This window comes from Schistocerca gregaria, chromosome 1 (genome assembly GCF_023897955.1).
Source record: "Schistocerca gregaria isolate iqSchGreg1 chromosome 1, iqSchGreg1.2, whole genome shotgun sequence".
NCBI classification, from domain to species: domain Eukaryota; kingdom Metazoa; phylum Arthropoda; class Insecta; order Orthoptera; family Acrididae; genus Schistocerca; species Schistocerca gregaria.
In genome coordinates this window covers 802,898,220-802,915,715 of record NC_064920.1, presented here as the reverse complement: position 1 = coordinate 802,915,715, position 17,496 = coordinate 802,898,220, and the positions used below count along the sequence as shown (strand labels likewise).

At 44.4% G+C, this 17,496-nt stretch overlaps 1 protein-coding gene across 1 annotated transcript in view; it reads left to right on the top strand.

The window, feature by feature from the left end:
- Positions 1-17,496, top strand: part of LOC126270278 (uncharacterized) — a 589,946-nt gene that overhangs the window by 214,332 nt on the left and 358,118 nt on the right. The window contains exons 21-26 of the mRNA XM_049974059.1: positions 1,167-1,412; positions 3,333-3,525; positions 6,018-6,222; positions 8,759-9,046; positions 11,819-12,163; positions 14,049-14,390. Coding sequence (XP_049830016.1) covers positions 1,167-1,412; positions 3,333-3,525; positions 6,018-6,222; positions 8,759-9,046; positions 11,819-12,163; positions 14,049-14,390 — 1,619 coding nt within the window. The remainder of the gene's footprint in view (positions 1-1,166; positions 1,413-3,332; positions 3,526-6,017; positions 6,223-8,758; positions 9,047-11,818; positions 12,164-14,048; positions 14,391-17,496) is intronic.

Here is a 17,496-nt window from a genome sequence, read left to right as displayed (position 1 = left end):
ACATTTTCCCCTGCGTAATAACTAGCTCGATTGTGAAATTACAGGATTTAACAAAAAGTTATAGATTTTTATATGTGATAGTAGAGATATTAATATAGAGCTGAACTAGTTGAAATGAGGACACGAGGGCTATTCGGGAAGTACGTTACGTTCTGTCGCGAAAAAAAGAGAAAAGAGTGAAAAATCAGAAATGTGTTATTTGCAATAGTTACCAACCCCTTCCAACTATTTGTCTACGTAGTCACCGCTTTGGCTTAGGCATTTGTCATAGGTTGTACTAACGTCCCAATACTCTCGTCATAGAAGGCAACCGCCTGCGCATTCCACCAACTCTGTACGCTGGTCAACAGCTCGTTGTCCGTGCCAAAATACCGACTTCATAGCCAGCGGTTCACGTGAACAGAGATGAATCTCAAAAAAGAACCAATGACAGGCTGTCTTGTGAGGGATCAAACACATGTCATCGAAAGCGCTTGCACTTGCTGGGTGCGGCAAAAAATTGTCATTAAAAAGGAAACGTATGACAGTTAGGTTACGTGGGCTGCAATGACATCAGGCAAAAACTCTCACCAGGCCCTCGTACTTGGCGGGAGAGATTATAGTTAAAAAATGTTCAAATGTGTGTGAAGTCCTAAGGGACCAAACTGCAAAGGTTGTCGGTCGCTAGACTTACACACTATTTCAACTAATTTAAACTAACTTCAGCTAAGGACAACAAAGACACGCCCATGCCCGAGGGAGGACTCGAACCTCCGGAGGGAGGGGCCACGCAATTCGTGACGTGGCGCCTCTAACCGGGCGGCCAAGAGATTTTTGTTCTAGCATCTTTGCGTGTTCACTGTGATCTTAGAATTGAAGAGATCGACGAGACCCAGTCGATGGACATACTAGAGACACTGCTCAAAGCGTCTGCGCAAAGCAAAGCCTGATCGGATTGGTCACTGTCGTTCCCAATTTTGCGCCCGATCGAACCTTACTTTTCCGACTAACCCTCGTACATTTAAAAAAAATATTTTATGTTCGACTGTGTCACATATGCTATCGTTTAACAGGTTTCTGTGTCGTAAAATTCTGTCTGACCTCTCATTCATCGCACAGGCTTTGGATTGGATGCCGGCGGCGCGGCTGCCGGTCGATGTGCATTATCGTGAGTGTATTTGTTGCAGCCGTGCTGCCGCCGCATTGCGAGCCGGGCTGCGGAGAGAAGGCGCACTGCGAGTACGGCGTGGTGAACGTGTGCGTGTGCGACGCGGGCCACGAGGGCAACCCCTACCAAGGCTGCGCGCCGCAGGGCAAGGCGTCGTGCGCCAGCGCCGCCTGCGGCCAGGGCGCCCACTGCAGCCAGGGCCCGCACGGCATGCAGTGCGCCTGCCCGCCGGGCTTCGCCGGAAACCCCTACATCCTCTGTCAAGGTAAACAAACCCCTCTGTCCGCCTACTCCCACCGTAGTAGCGACAACGCTGCTCTTGCTGGCACAAATTCAAATCCACTCCCAGCTCACACGAATAAATTACTATTACTAGTTTATTACAAGATAATGTGTGTTAAGAATGTTTGCAGTGAGAAGTTATTCACATGAGTACTAAAAGAAATCGGCTAAATTTCGATTACGCGATAAGTCACACAAATCTGAAGGCTGTAAATTCAACTAAATACTTACTGTTTACAACTCTAAACAATCTGAATTGGAACGATCACATATATAATATTGTGGGTAGAGCAAACCAAAGACTGCGATTCATTGGCAGAATACAGAGTGATTCAAAAAGAATACCACAACTTTAAAAATGTGTATTTAATGAAATAAACATAATATAACCTTCCGTTATACATCATTACAAAGAATATTTAAAAATGTTTTTTTTCACTCAAAAACAAGTTCAGAGATGTTCAATAAGGCCCCCTCCAGACACTCGACCAATATCAACCCGATACTCCAACTCGTTCCACACTCTGTGTAGCATATCAGGCGTAACAGTTTGGATAGCTGCTGTTATTTCTCGTTTCAAATCATCAATGGTGGCTGGGAGAGGTGGCCGAAACACCATATCCTTAACATACCCCATAAGAAAAAATCGCAGGGGGTAAGATCAGGGCTTCTTGCAGGCCAGTGATGAAGTGCTCTGTCACGGGCTGCCTGGCGGCCGATCCATCGCCTCGGGTAGTTGACGTTCAGGTAGTTACGGACAGATAAGTGCCAATGTGGTGGCGCTCCATCCTGCTGAAATATGAATTGTTGTGCTTCTTGTTCGAGCTGAGGGAACAGCCAATTCTCTAACATCTCCAGATACTGCAGTCCAGTTACAGTAGCACCTTCGAAGAAAAAGGGACCAAAAACTTTATTGGCTGAAATGGCACAGAAAACGTTCACCTTAGGCGAGTCACGTTCATACTGAGTTGTTTCCCGCGGATTACCAGTGCCACATATACAGACAGTGCGACGGTTGACTTTCCCGTTAGTGTGGAAAGTTGCTTCATCACTAAACACAATCTTTGAAACGAAAGATTCATCTGTTTCCATTTGAGCAAGGATAAAATGATATTCATCTGTGTCGCCTGGCCACCAAGAGCTGTTGCAGGACGAATGGATTCTCGGATGCAGTTATATGGCTCCTTCCACGTATAGCGGTTTTACGACTATGACGAGTGGGGCCTGAAGTTGGCATCAATATAATGCCGAAACTTGTAGCACATAGAAGTTCGTAAAAAAATGAATTTCTACAATATATACGGCTGTTGGTAAATTATTGCATCAAGAACTTTTAGATCAAGGTCGCTGTCCATAAACTGGTGGATTCAGTTGAGATTTACAGCACTCTTCCCACAATTTTCTTATTTGTGGAGGTGAGATAAGAGGCAGGCAGTTAAATCTTTCATATAATATCAGTCTCGATCACTCGTTAACCATCCGGGAAATTTCACTACCGGCTGTATCCACTCGATTGGAGTATGCCTATCTGAATTATACGAACGTCCCAAACACCAGCGCAGAGGAACAGAGCAAAATGTTGAGAATAGAATGGGCTTTTCAGTTACTGGAGGTAAGGTTACAGAGGATATTATTTCAGTCCGATAGTTTCTGTCCAGTGTATATGTTACAGCTTTAGTCTGAGACTACTCCCCAACACACGAAAAGCAGTGCACCTGTAGCTCTCCCCCTGACGGCCCATGCAGCAATCCACTATTTTCTCTGTTCCAAGGATGAACCTTCAGTCCCCACTTTGCAAGATATCGCAGTAGCGCGTTCTTGTTGGGGATGCGGTCTGAGAGGACTTGTAGTAAACTGTGCCTGCGCCGTGCTGTTGAGATAGAGCGGCTCTGTTTGCCGACAGACGTGGACGAGTGCAGCAGCGCCGGAGCGTGCGGCGCCCACGCGGTGTGCATCAACACGGCGGGCGGCTACGACTGCCGCTGCCAGGAGGGCTACGCCGGCAACCCGTTCGCCGTGTGCCTGCGCGTGCGGCCGGGGCCCTGCACGGACCCCGCCACCTGCAAGTGCGGCCGCGACGTGCCCTGCCCGCCAGGGTGAGCCCTCTCTCTTACCTCTGCTCCCTGTACTTCACATCAAGTACCAATCAACTCTGTTATATTTCAACTAACGAGTTACAAACATAAGTGTATTTCTCATGTGAAGATAAAACTCATTTATTCCATGTATGAAGTGCTCAATCAGCATTTAATCTGTCCAAACATACATTGTTGTTGTTGTTGTGGTCTTCAGTCCTGAGACTGGTTTCATGCCTCCAGTACTAAATTGGTGATCCCTTGATGCCTCAGAACATCTCCTACCAACTGATCCCTTCTTCTAGTCAAGTTGTGCCATACACTCCTCTTCTCCCCAATTCTATTCAATACCTCCCCATTAGTTATTGAGCTACGCATCTAATCTTCAGCATTCTTCTGTAGCACCACATTTCGAAAGTTTCTATTCTCTTCTTGCCTAAACTATTTATCGTCCATGTTTCACTTCCATACATGGCTACACTCCATACAAATACTTTCTGAAACGACTTCCTGACACTTAAATCAATACTCGATGTTAACAAATTTCTCTTCTTCAGAAACGCTTTCCTTGCAATTGCCAGTCTACATTTTATATCCTATCTACTTCGACCATCGTCAGTTATTTTGCTCCCCACATAGCAAAAGTCCTTTTCTACTTAGCGCAAACCATTTCAGATGAGAATAGCTCGAGGTTGTACCGAGACCTTCTCATCTGCAATAGATAGAAATAGGGCATTACTAACCAACATGCTACTTAGACTGTATTACTCATCCAAATACAGCATATCACTTCCCTCTATATATTACAAATTATTCTTAACCACGCTCATTGTGTAAAATTTTCTTTTTTTTCTTTTTCTTTGACACTTGCATTGCATAAATTATATTCTCATAAACTACGTAGTAACAAATTATATTGAACCATTTTAACCATTGTTAAGCATTCAATTTTCTGTAATCTCAGAGAAATCTTTAATATTATGTTCTTTATATTATTAAAAAAAAGCATTAACAACTGTATACCAATAAGACTGTAACAACGAGAAGTCTTTGCTATTAGATTCAGAAGCATCCGACCCACCTTACATTTCAAGGCGGTGGGTTATTCTGTTCTGTTAATGAAATAAATTAATAAATACTTGAGAGCCACTAGACACAAGCAAGCGAGCAAGCGTTTAAAGAGCTGTAATCGGCTACACAGACTGGTTACGGAACAGGAGATTTTTCTTCGTGTATGGATACGCACACATACATCAGCCATAAAGATCCGCATACATATTATATTTGTCTTGCATACTGGTGGCAGATTAAAGTTTTCCTTCCCTTCACGGGCAGCAGCAGTTTTAGTAACATAGCTTGTACATACGCTGCTTGCGACGTGTTACTGTGGTAATTAAGTTTTTGTGAAGATGATAATTTAACGTTAGAAACCGACAATCATAATTTTAATTTGCGATCGAGACGAAGAAAATTCATATTGGAGATTAAGAACACGTGGTTCTTAGCTAGGCCATGTGAAGTTATACAATAAACATTTATTTCAGTCTGCAATCTCTAAAACAACAACCACAGGGGCGACAGAACAGAGAAGAGAGAAGGACGAGAAATTATATCGAATACGGAACGACGAAAATAAATCGGGAAACTGTAGAAAAAGAACAGGATAGGCGGAGAACGACAAAAATAGAAGCAAACGGGGAAAGGGAGCAATTACTAAGAAAAAAACAAAACAAAATCACATCTTCCTGCCTTTCCTGATTTTTCTTCCGTTGCCAGCCAGATCAAGTTAACTGCGTCCTCTGAAGCTTAATATGAGTTCTTCTCAACATTCCATCGATAAGATAAGTTTTGGCTTTCTTCGTGTTTAAACATTCTCCAGACTTTGTTCTTTCACGTTCCATACATTTCCACAAATTAATTTTATTTACGTTATTTAATATTTTCCCGAATAAACCTGCTGCCCAATAAGTTTCACTGTCACTACACTGACCTTCTACTCCAGCATATTCATTTTACATTAATGTGCCTGAGTTAGGAATTCTCTTTAGGCCAGGACCTGGGCAGGTTTCAACACGATTAAATATTTACAGCAAATGAAAATATGCTGTCGTTGCAGCAACGTAGAGTGCACAATCAGAAATAAACTACATTTTAAAGTGTGTCCTCAGGTTTATCCGACGAAATTGCGTGTTTTGCTCTTCTATGGTCAGAGACATGTCCTCTGACTCGCTCTCAGTCAGTGAGAGGCTAAGGGTGAATACAAGAAAGTATGTGCAAAAAGGTCACACAGGCAAAAGAAACGGTTCCTCGTTCTGGTGATCAATAGATAGGAGAGAATTATTCCCTAATCGTGATGTATATCGGCTTTCGTTGATGTTACTATCGTAAAAAACAAGCGGCCCTCCGTTATATTGAAGATTGACGTAATTTGAGGAAAGTCTGAAGGATGAAGGGGTACTGAGCAGAGACTAGCCTTCGTGTTTATTTATAAGGACCACCTTGGCCACGTACAGGTTCTCCTGCGAGAAGGGCAAGTGCCGCGACCTGTGCGCTGGAGTGAAGTGCGGCTCCATGGCCACCTGCGACTCCGGGAAGTGCATCTGCCCTGCGGGATACAACCTGGACGCCAGCAGCAAAGCCTGCAAGCCGCTCGGCCACTGTAACAACGACCTGGACTGTGGCTCTTCAGAGATTTGCTTCCACTTCCTGGGTGTTAAGGTAAGTGTTTTTTTCTTTCACCCAATAAAAGATCTTCATTTAATAATTTCTCACCATTCTCCAAATAATGTTACACATTAAAACATGGCCTGTAGTCTGTTAACCGGCCGTTAAACTTGCAGTGCCTTCGGTGGACAGTAATAGAATTTTCTGTGTCTGTAGTAAAGAGCCATTTACGTCAATTGCACCAATTAGAAAATAACTTTGAGGAAGACAGTAAATTATTTATCGAGATCACTACTGAATTAAGATATCACACACTCTTCTACAACATCGACTAAATTCTCGTATTGTGTTTCATACGAGCCTCGCTCAAAATTCGATTCTTTTAATCTGTACAACAACAATGAATTAAACAATAAAAAGACGAATGCCGTTTACATTTAGTTCCATCTAAAAATTCATTTTAAAACGACTTGAACTGTTTCCAGTTAGCATGCTATGTTGCAACTCTCTTTAAAAGTGGGTGAATGTACGATCATTCTCACAAAAAAGAGAAAGAAGTCGACATTTATCCATTAAAAGGTTGGTGTTAAGTTTCTGGAGCGTGTCACGTCACCTAAAAAACTATTCGTAATCCTGAGAATCAATCTGAAATGGAACGAGCTCATGGTATCAGAGATACGGAAGACAAACTGAAGACATAGATTTCTTGGAGGATATCTGAGAAATTGCAGTACACCTGTAAATAAAATCACATGCAAGAGACTAGTGTCACCTATTCTGAGCTCCATGAAAAGAACTCATAGCAGCAAACTTCATAGGAATTCGGGGACGCGTTGCTGGGATCTAACAAAGTCGGCACTTAAAGGTGAAAATGTAAAAAATATATTTAGTGTATTTAATGCGAATCTTTGTAAAAAAAAAATGCAGTGTTATTCTCGGGAAATCCTCTTGGGCAAAATTTGCAGCTTCCTTCGTAGCTGAGTTTCGTGTAGGCACCGTGGGAATAAGATGAAGGAGAATAGCACGTGTACCGACCCAAATAGTCATTTCCTCTCGCTCTGTCCGAGAAAGGAGAAAGCAGAAAGTCGCTAATATTAGTACAAAGTGCCTCCGCCATGTATCGTATAGTGCTTGCGAAACAGACTAACCCAACCACACATCTGTGTACTCTTCCAAAAGTTTATGGTTACAAAAACATTTTAGAAATAGTTTACAGACATTTTAGCGGAGTTTTAGTACTGCTTCGTTACACACAACACCTAGTAAATACGGTGCATTGATTTCACTGCATCCAAGCCTTTATGATAATTACAAAATCGCTATTCGTGAAACTGACATGGTTAAGTAGAGACGAGTTGTCTCACGACCGGGACACTGTGAAAGATCGTTACAGGTTAAGTCATAATTTAATTGGTGTCCTGTGCGTTTTTTTTCCTTTTTTTAACCCATCTCATGTAACCGAACGGTTTTAGGTGCTTCAGTCCGGAACGGCGCTGCTGCTACGGTCACAGGTTCGAGTCCTCCCTCGGGCATGGATGTGTGTGATGTCCTTAGGTTAGTTAGGTTTAAGTAGTTCCAAGTCTAGGGGACACCTCAGATGTTAAGTCCCTTTGTGCTCAGAGCCATTTGAACCATTTTTGCGTTTTTAAAGAACTTGCAGGAACAGACATGTACGTTAATTTTAATTGTGCCTGTATACGAATCTTCTAGACGCATGCCTCGGAAGAGATGAAAAAAGATCACAGAAAAGTCATGAATGTCTAACGCACGGCGTTTCGGTCGGGAAGGAGCGCCTGGTCCCCGGCACGAATCCGACCGGCGAATTTGTGTCGAGGTCCGGTGAACCAGCCAGTCTGTGGATGGTTTTTAGGCGGTTTTCCATCTGCCTCGGCGAATGCGCCCTGGTTCCCCTTATTCCGCCTCAGTTACACTATGTCGGTGGTTGCTGCGCAAACAAGTTCTCCACGTACGAGCACACCACCATTACTCTACCACGCAAACATAGGGGTTACACTCGTCTGATGTGAGACGTCCCCTGGGGGTTCCACCGGGGGCCGAACCGCACAATAATCCTGGGTTCGGTGTGGGGCGGCGGAGGAGTGAAGTGGACTGCGGTAGTCGTCGTGGGGTTGTGGACCACTGCGGTTGCGGCGGGGACGGAGCCTCTCCGTCGTTTCTAGGTCCCCGGTTAACATACAATACAATACAACATGACACCATGTTGAACAAGCCATTAAAGTAATTTGGCACGGCACAAAAGTACACATTCTTTAAATGCCTCCATTTTTTCCCGGTAATATGGAAAGAGAAACGAGAGTGCTCTTCTCCTTACCTTCAAACAGACATGATGGTGTTCTCTCTGTAAGTTGAAAGTTCTGTAAACAGAGTTCACCTATCTTGTATTCATCCTTTTTTTAAAAAAAAAATAATTAATAAATGTGTGAGTGGGCTCTTTACCTCGCAGCATTACCCTGAGGATACCAACCCGGCGACACCCCCCCCCTCCTTCCCAACCCCAACCTACTCTCTAGTCTAGCGTGCTTGTAGGGAGACTGGGAGGTGACGACACGTGTTGACCTACATGTTTCAGGGCTCTAGCGGCGTGCGCAAGTGCGTGGACGCGTGCAGCAAGGCGCAGTGCGGGCCGAACGCGCTGTGCGTGTCCGAGCAGCACCGTTCATCGTGCATCTGCGCGGAGGGCACGAGCGGCGACCCGAGCGACCTGGTGCTGGGCTGCCGGCCCGAGGAAGAGGGCCAGCCGAAGCGCGGCTGCCTCAGCGACGCCGACTGCCCGCCGGGGCTCGCCTGCACGCTGGGCCTAGACGCCAGCCGAGCCTGCGTCGACCCCTGCCTCAGCGTCGCCTGCGCCATCAACGAGGTGCGTTTGGCAAAGCCTCTCAGCGACTGGTCAACTGCACTTCTACCAAAATAGTCTTCCGTCACTTACCTACAGTATAAAATGTGTGATTGGTGTGTTGTATGCTGTGGTTGGGAATTCAGAATAAGTAAGAATTGTGATGTTCTGCCAATATTTGATAGGTATTTTATTGGGAGTACTGGACTTGTGGACTTGGGAGGAAGGCTTTACTTTTTTGGCACTGGGAAGATGCACTCCCGGTGTGGTCTCAGGGCCTATTGTCGGCAGAAGACAGTCAGTGCATCTCATTAGGCGATGGGAGCCTCGCAGCCAGATGGGCAGTTTTCGCAGAACAGAGGCTGCCGTTTGCTTCTTATTTTTGCGGGCACAGCCGGTTCCTGGCTGACCTGAGGGCAGGGAAGCTGTGCCTCACTGCCGCCTCCATAGAATAACTGACTATGACATTCCTGTCTTTTCTTTACGAACATCTAAGGTCGAGAAGATGCGGCTGCCACCCAACCAGCATGAGAAAGATGGTCACTTTCACTCCAAGATTTTGATCATCCAGTCGAACTTGGTGCTTGGGATGAAGAGGCCGACCCATTGAGGAGACACTGCTCGAAACCAGATCCAGCCTAACGATTGTTAATGTGTATTTCTTACACCAAGAGTGGGAAGTTTCTTCTGTGTTCCCCTGTTTTCTCATGAAGTAAACGATATTCTGGTCTATCTCATTGTCAATAGCACTGAGTTGTCTCTTCCTTATAGAGGTTTTTGAAAGTAGGGAGTTGAGGACGAACAAATTCTTTTCATGGCAACCGTGCTCCGGCTGATGTGCAATTCGTCTCCCAGCTACAATCTGGTGCTGATGGGCTCACACGTTGCTGATTTGGGGAAATAGTCGCAATCTTTTGTAGCACTACCTGCACTCTGAGCAGCTCGCTACTTGCTCGTTGTGGCACGCAATTTAAGTTTCCACATTTCATTATAATGGCTGATTTTGTCTCCAACATTGTACAGATAAATAAAGCTTCTCCCATTTTCTCCGTGCAGTCTTCCGTCTAATTTGGTACTTTCCCGCAGAGTTAGCGTCATTTTGAGTAAATTCAATCCAGACTTTTAGAAAAATTTGCAGTCCATTAACAACTTGTGCATTGTGTCCAATAATTACAAGAAATAAAAATCTGTTGTATTCGGACTTCATTTAAGTTGTCCTACAGCTTTTCCACGGTTGGACGACCCATTAATAATAAACATAACCTGCTGCATAACAGAGCTCGTTGTTCTCACTGTGTTATCTCTGTGTACAGTGACCAAGCTAGAGAACACTTTCCTATTATTCAGTGAGGGTAGTAAGCACTGCAGTCGCTCGTCTTGTTTGATTGTAAATGTGCTTATTGACTAGGAAGATATTCATGGATTACCCCTAACAGTATTCAGTCGTAACAACACCAACATTTGTCAACAGTGCCATACCGTAATGCAGGTACAGGGTCACTGCCTAGGTAAACACTATAAATTGTGAGAACAATATTTCAAATCCTCAGAACTAAATTTAGTAGAAGGTGGGCAGTGACAATAGAACCAGAATGCACGAAAGACATTTTTGTTTACATGTGATGTTACAGTGTAAGCCCACTACCTGAATTACTATTGAGTGTTGTTATCCTACTTACAGTGTAATAGTTTAGTGCACAGTCTTTACACTGTACATGTGAATGAGATAATGGACCACTTAGATACCTTGGGCTAAACCCTGGATGTTGCCCAGCCCTACTCATTAACTGTTACCGCTTATTATTGTGTACTTCCCTCCACCACACTTATTGAACAAATATACTACAAAGCGACTACTACTACTATTAATACAACGCTCTGTATAGCTGCATTGTGCCTTTTTATAAGATCCAAATCACGAAATCCCACAATCACTGGCCGGCCGCGGTGGTCTCGCGGTTCTAGGCGCTCAGTCCGGAACCGCGCGACAGCTACGGTCGCAGGTTCGAATCCTGCCTCGGGCATGGATGTGTGTGATGTCCTTAGGTTAGTTAGGTCTAAGTAGTTCTAAGTTCTAGGGGACTGATGACCTCAGCAGTTAAGTCCCATAGTGCTCAGAGCCATTTGAACCATAATCACTAATAGTCCATCAACGAGATTTGTGCGAAATGCACCCACACATCTAGTATTAATAGACTGTCCTTAGCTGGATTACGAGATCCAAAAGACAAAACTAATAGTGGGCGATGTACCAAGTGCACCCAGAGTCCTAGGTTGCCACACATTTAAAATAACATTTCTCTGAACTCTTCTTTTTGATATGTCTGGCCTCACCAGAACGTGTCTGTGGACCCATGCATTTGAGTCATGCACACAATTGCTAACAAACGATTGTGGTATAGTTTTATCGACGAAGCCAGTAAATGAAATGTTTTTGTGCAATATTGGTTAGTTTACTGAATAACTCCATGCATAGCCTTCGCTGTTGTTTGATCGATGTGTGTTGTATTGCTCCATTTCTCACGAATGTAGACGTTACGGGCCAGAGGGTGTTCCAGTTATAAGGGCGAGGTGAGAGTGTGTGGCCAGCCGTTGTGGCCGAGCTGTTCTAGGCTCTTCAGTGTGGAACCGCGCGACTGCTACGGTCGCAGGTTCGAATCCTGCCTCGGGCATGGATGTGCGTGATGTCCTTAGGTTAGTTAGGTGTAAGTAGTTCCAAGTCTAGGGGACTGATGACCTCAGACGTTAAGTCCCATAGTGCTCAGAGTCATTTGAGAGCGTGTGGCGGTTGCGCAGGTGTGCCGGCTGGACGCGCAGCACGGCCCCGTGTGCCACTGCCGCGACGGCTTCGTGTGGAACCCGGTGTCGTCGGCGTGCGAGAAGCCGTCGCTGCCCGACTGCGCGAGCGACGGCGACTGCGGGCCGGCGGCGGCGTGCCGGCCCGACGCGCTGGGCGTGCTGCGGTGCGCCGACGCCTGCGCCGCGCTCTCCTGCCCGCCGCACAGCCAGTGCGAGGCGCGCGACCACCGCGCCACCTGTCGCTGCCTGCCCGGCTACACCGGCAACCCGGCCGACCGCGCCGGCTGCGTGCCCGCCTCCAGGAACTCCTGCACCAGCGACGCCAACTGCGCCGAGGCCGAGGTGAGCACCCGACTCTGGGCATTTCGTCAACACAGCGTACTTTACGAAACGATCATTTTAGCACTTGACGAGTTTCGAGCAGTTACTGACCATCTTCAGGTTCTAACAATACCACCACTTCCAAAGTAGATTAGAAATCAGATTAATAATGTTGCTCACGCAGCATATGTTCGCTTTATCGGGCAACAACAAAGTTATTGACTGTGGATGGTATAGTCAGAATGGAAATAATGCAGTCACTATAAAAAAGGTCATTAATTTTGGCACTTATCTTGAATGGATTCCCACGTAGATTTCGTCGAAGTCGTTATGGCTCATCTTGTTGATTCTAGGGTGATTCCACTTCGACTGCTAGAAGGTCGAGATCTATATTTTAGCAATATTTGAAGACCTAACAAATGCGTTTTTCAATGATCAAACAATCCCAGATCGGAACAATGGTATGGTAGAAATAAATTTTGACTTGGTGTTCACGATCCACCTTTTTATTAAACTTCTTGTAACTTCACATATACTTCTTCTTATTTGTCATATCATCAAGAAAACAGTTTTGTATCAATCTTCGTATATTTAATTTCCACTTTAAGCATACACAAGACTTGACAGTTTTTTACAAAACGAAACAGCAACTTAACTTCTGCAAAGTGAAACAAAGACTGCTCTGTGCGCATTCGCGCCAAAACGGTTACAATTAAGTCAAAGATTATGACAGTCTCACAGAAATGAATACACACAAGAACCATATCACTGTAATATATCGATACATTGGAGTACCTATACATTAATAAAACCAAATGTGAATATTGTGACAAAAATACGTTTGTTACTTCGCAGAAAAGTAATACGATATTACTGGTATCGGGAACTGGGGTTGGAGTGCCGTAATGGTCATGTAAATAGAGAACCATTACAAGGTTCGTTATCATAATTAAAATTACAGAAAGTATCTTTTGAGGGCGTAAACAGTGTGCGTGCGTGCGTGTGTGTGTGTGTGTGTGTGTGTGTGTGTGTGTGGTTGTGGCTGTATTAGCCGGCGCCCAACGGCGTGGTTCTCAGCGCCCTTACAAATATTAATAGGAACGAATATGTTAAAAGTCAGAATACTAGGGGTAGTAAGTCTTTCTCAAGTACACGCACTCTCCCCCAATGTCACGATAATCCCTCGATTACAATGACTCACGTGCATTAAGATGGCGTGAAAGTAGACATGTTCTAAAATTGGCAATTAAAATAGAAGGTAGATAAGAGAAAAGCTAAAAAAAATTATGCAGTGACTTCAAACTGGTTGATCACAAGAATAATGTACACAAGAAAAAGCCACCAAAGTGGAATCGCCATAAGAAACTAAAATGGAGTTCCTGCTTTGTGGTCCATACGAAAGAGGAATAACGAGGAATGTTGAACATACTCAGAGGAGGGCAGTACGAATGGTTACAGCTTACCAGGGAAGACCACGGAAATGCCGAAAAACCGGATTGGGCATTTGAAGTAAGCTGTAAATTATCCCGTAAAACATTAATGAAAATCATCAGTTGTGATCGGAAATGATATTTTATTTCATCAACGGTGTCCCATTTAAGTCTTAGTAGACATCTTCGCATAATAGAGGCACTATTAGTGACTCGCGTAGACGATCAGCAGAGCTGTGGTATATGCCGTGAGCGACCACTCGTGAACTGCGTTTGACGACTGCTGCCTCACGGCATATGCCACAGCTCTGAAACAAAACATCATTTGCGATCACGACTTATTATTTTAATTATAACAAGATAAAGGTCGCTGCTGTTCCCTAATATTGTTATTTCTGCTTTAAAAAAATATTGACATGTTCCACATACAGGAAGATCTCCTCAGCATGGATCTAATCTAATGTAATGTAACCTAGGTGTGCCGACTGGACGCGCAGACGAACTCGTTCTCGTGCCGGCCGGCGTGCCAGGCGGTGCGCTGCGGCCCGGGCGCCGTGTGCGCGGCCCAGAACCACGTGGCGCAGTGCCGCTGCCCGCCGGGCCCGTACGCCGGCGACCCGTACGACGCGGCGGCCGGCTGCCGCACCGTGCCCTGCGTCTACAACATCGACTGCCCGCCCAGCCAGCTGTGCGACCGCCTCTCACACACCTGCATGGACGTCTGCCACGAGGACTCGTGCGGCACCGACGCCGTCTGCGTCGCCGAGGACCACAAGGCTGTCTGCCAGTGCCCGCCGGGATACAGGGGCAACCCAGAGGTAAGCCGTCGCGTCCCGCTGTCTCTGTAGCACGTCGTTCCCCGACTACTACGGTCGCCATAGCCGGATCCGGCATCCGGAGGATTCTGCCCAGCCAACAGATAATGGGCCAATATTTCTGCAATCCCTATATATATAAAAAGCAAGGTCTCGACCGACTGACTCACTCACTGACTCATCATCTCCCCGTCCAAACAGCAAGAATAGAAACTAGACATTTGCTAATGGTATTGATATTACACTACAGGCCCCTCCCAAGGGGAGAAATAAATAGGGGATGAAAGGCTTTTTGAAAATATGTCGCTGTTAACGAAGTTTTAAAACTAAAACTACCAAAATTGGCATTTGATTTCTCAGTCAGATATTTTTTTTAAAAATACGTATTTCAGCATGTTTGAACATTAAACCACTAAGGAGCTGAAGCAGGGGGTGAAAGGATTTTGAAAGTAAATCATTATTAAAGAACTACTAAAGCATTTTTAAAGCTACAGCTATGAAAATTGTATTTGACTTCTCGGTTATAGATTAAGAAAAGGAAAAAAATAGGAGTTTCAGTGTTTTTTGGAAATTCTGCCTCATAAGGGAGTGAAATAGGGGATGAAAAGTTTTACATAATTATTTAATTACGAAAGCATTTTCAAAGCTAAATCAATGAAAATTCGTACTTGGCTCCTCGGTAATAAATAAAAAGGCCTATTTCACTGTATTTGGAACATCAACCTCAGGGGAGTGAAATAGAAGGTGGAAACTTTTAAGAAACTATTTCGTTATATTAAAAAAAATGTAAGTTAAATCTGTGAAAACTGGTATTTCACTTCTCGGTTGGATATAAAGAAATATGTGTCAAGGGATAAAATTTTCTATGTAAATACCACCACACGAAACGGAAAAGATCTGTTTAACAAAAATCTACCAGAATCGCTTTATGGTCAGAAATACATTTGGAGAAGACCATGATTCTATTGCCTTAATTAGCGTGAAAAGTTTAGAAGGTGTTTCAGTTTGGGGGGTAACATAAAATTCTATGAAAGAAAGACAAAAAAATCTGTGTAGACCGTACAATCTACGCAAGCGAAGTAGCGAGCACTAAGCTACTGCTTTATGAGTTGCGTTGGCAGCTGTTTTCCGTAACGTACTGCAGATAAACTTTAAAAAACCGTGCCAAGACGTAGCGTTTCCTGTGGTATGGTATTAACGGAAACTGGAAATATTCTGTGTGCTGTGTGTGGAGGTTATATTGTAAATCACAATTAAATTTTCACTCTGCGGCGAACTGCGCGCTGATATGACACTTCCTGACAGATTAAAACCGAGACTCGAACTCGGCACCTTTGCCTTCCGCGGGCAAGTACCCTAGTGCTAAGGTACCTCAATTGATCGAGCACTTGCCCAAGGAAGGCAAAGGTCCCAAGTTCGAGTCACGGACCTTTGCCTTCCTTGGGCAAGTGCTCGATCAATTGAGGTACCTTAGCACTAGGGTACTTGCCCGCGGAAGGCAAAGGTGCCGTGTTCGAGTCACGGTCCGGTACACAGTATTAACCTGTCAGGAACTTTTCTCTGCGTGTGTGAGTCCTATTCAAAACAGACACTTCGTGTACAATGATCAAGGCAGTATTACTCAAGTACCGTGTTCACTGAGTGAATGTTGCATTTTTGCCAATCAATCATTATTGCCAACAACAAATTCCACGACGGAGTATACGCACAAGGATGGTGAAAACGTTTCAGCAATGAACTACACAAAGATCGCGAACTGACACCGCAGACCGGAAGGACTGTCTCTTTCTGAGCCAAAAATATCTTTCAAGAGAGGACAGTGTGGCTGCAAAATATGATAGCACAAGAGGTAATGTAGTGAAAGTAAGCAAGCCAACGAGCCTACGCAGCCCGTTACCAGAGACAGACGGGAGTAATCTTATAGTGAGGACATCATTATTTAGTTTTTTCAAAAGATCCTGAAAGCTACTCTCAGTCCTACTAATTTAAATTGGTCAATCTCATTCTTCTTCATCACCATGTGACGGTGAAATTTTGTTTTGCTACAGTCCGGTGCCAGAAACTGAATGCATTGCATTTTGTTGGAGTTAAGGGTTAATCCGCTCTCTGATAAAAGTCAAGTACTGATCTTACCGACTACCCTATCAGCTAGGTCATTTACATTACATTCTACGTCTTTCACAGCCATGTGCAAAGAATAAATTTTCCGAACCATCTATCGTTTTTAGTGGCAGTGTATCCAAAGATCAACGGACCGAGAAAAGAACCCTGTGGCACCCGTAACTTTTCTTGACGCCAATGTGATTCTAACTCCTTTCCATTTATTAACACGGGCCAAACTGTTCTTCCTACGTTACAAAAATGAAGTGATCCATTGCGGAGAATATTCCTTAATCTTCAAGTTGTGTAAAAATATTGTACGGTCCACAAAATCAAATGCTTTTGTTAAATCAAAGAAATACCTACTGTCCTCAATGTATCTTTCAGTCATGCTAGTGCCTCTCAAACGAAAGAATAAATTGAATTCGTCGTACATGTCTACGGCAAATAGGCATCCCTCACAGTCGGTTACTGAATGACTGGCCATTGTAGATAAAATAATATTTCTAAATGATACTGTTAAAGGACCTGCAGCGCTTGTTTTTGTGAACGGTGCTCTATTGTCACCTCCGAAACTTTTTTTTTTTTTTTACTGTGTAGTGTGGGCTGAAGAGATCACCCTTGATGACGTTATTTATTACACATTCAGTTAAGCTTGGGCACTCAATGGATCCTTTAGCCTGCTGTCTTTGGTGATGTCTATCTGCTGTGGAGGGTGAGATGTGTCTAGGCTGTTATGTGTGACTGTTTCCTCGTATTATGACAGAATGTCTATGCGGAGTGAAACGTTATTGACTTCGGTACTCGATACTTGTGCCATGTTGCAGGGTTTACCGTTCCTACCGATTCTCATTGTCGAACTTCGTCCCTAAGGGCATCGATTTTGTCAAAAACTCGTAGAGCATTGTCATGGACCTTCTGTTGTATAGTGGTCTCGTGGAGTGCGGTGCGGATGTCGACGATTCTTGTCTACCATGGAGCTCCTGTGATCCATCGATAGCAAATGTTT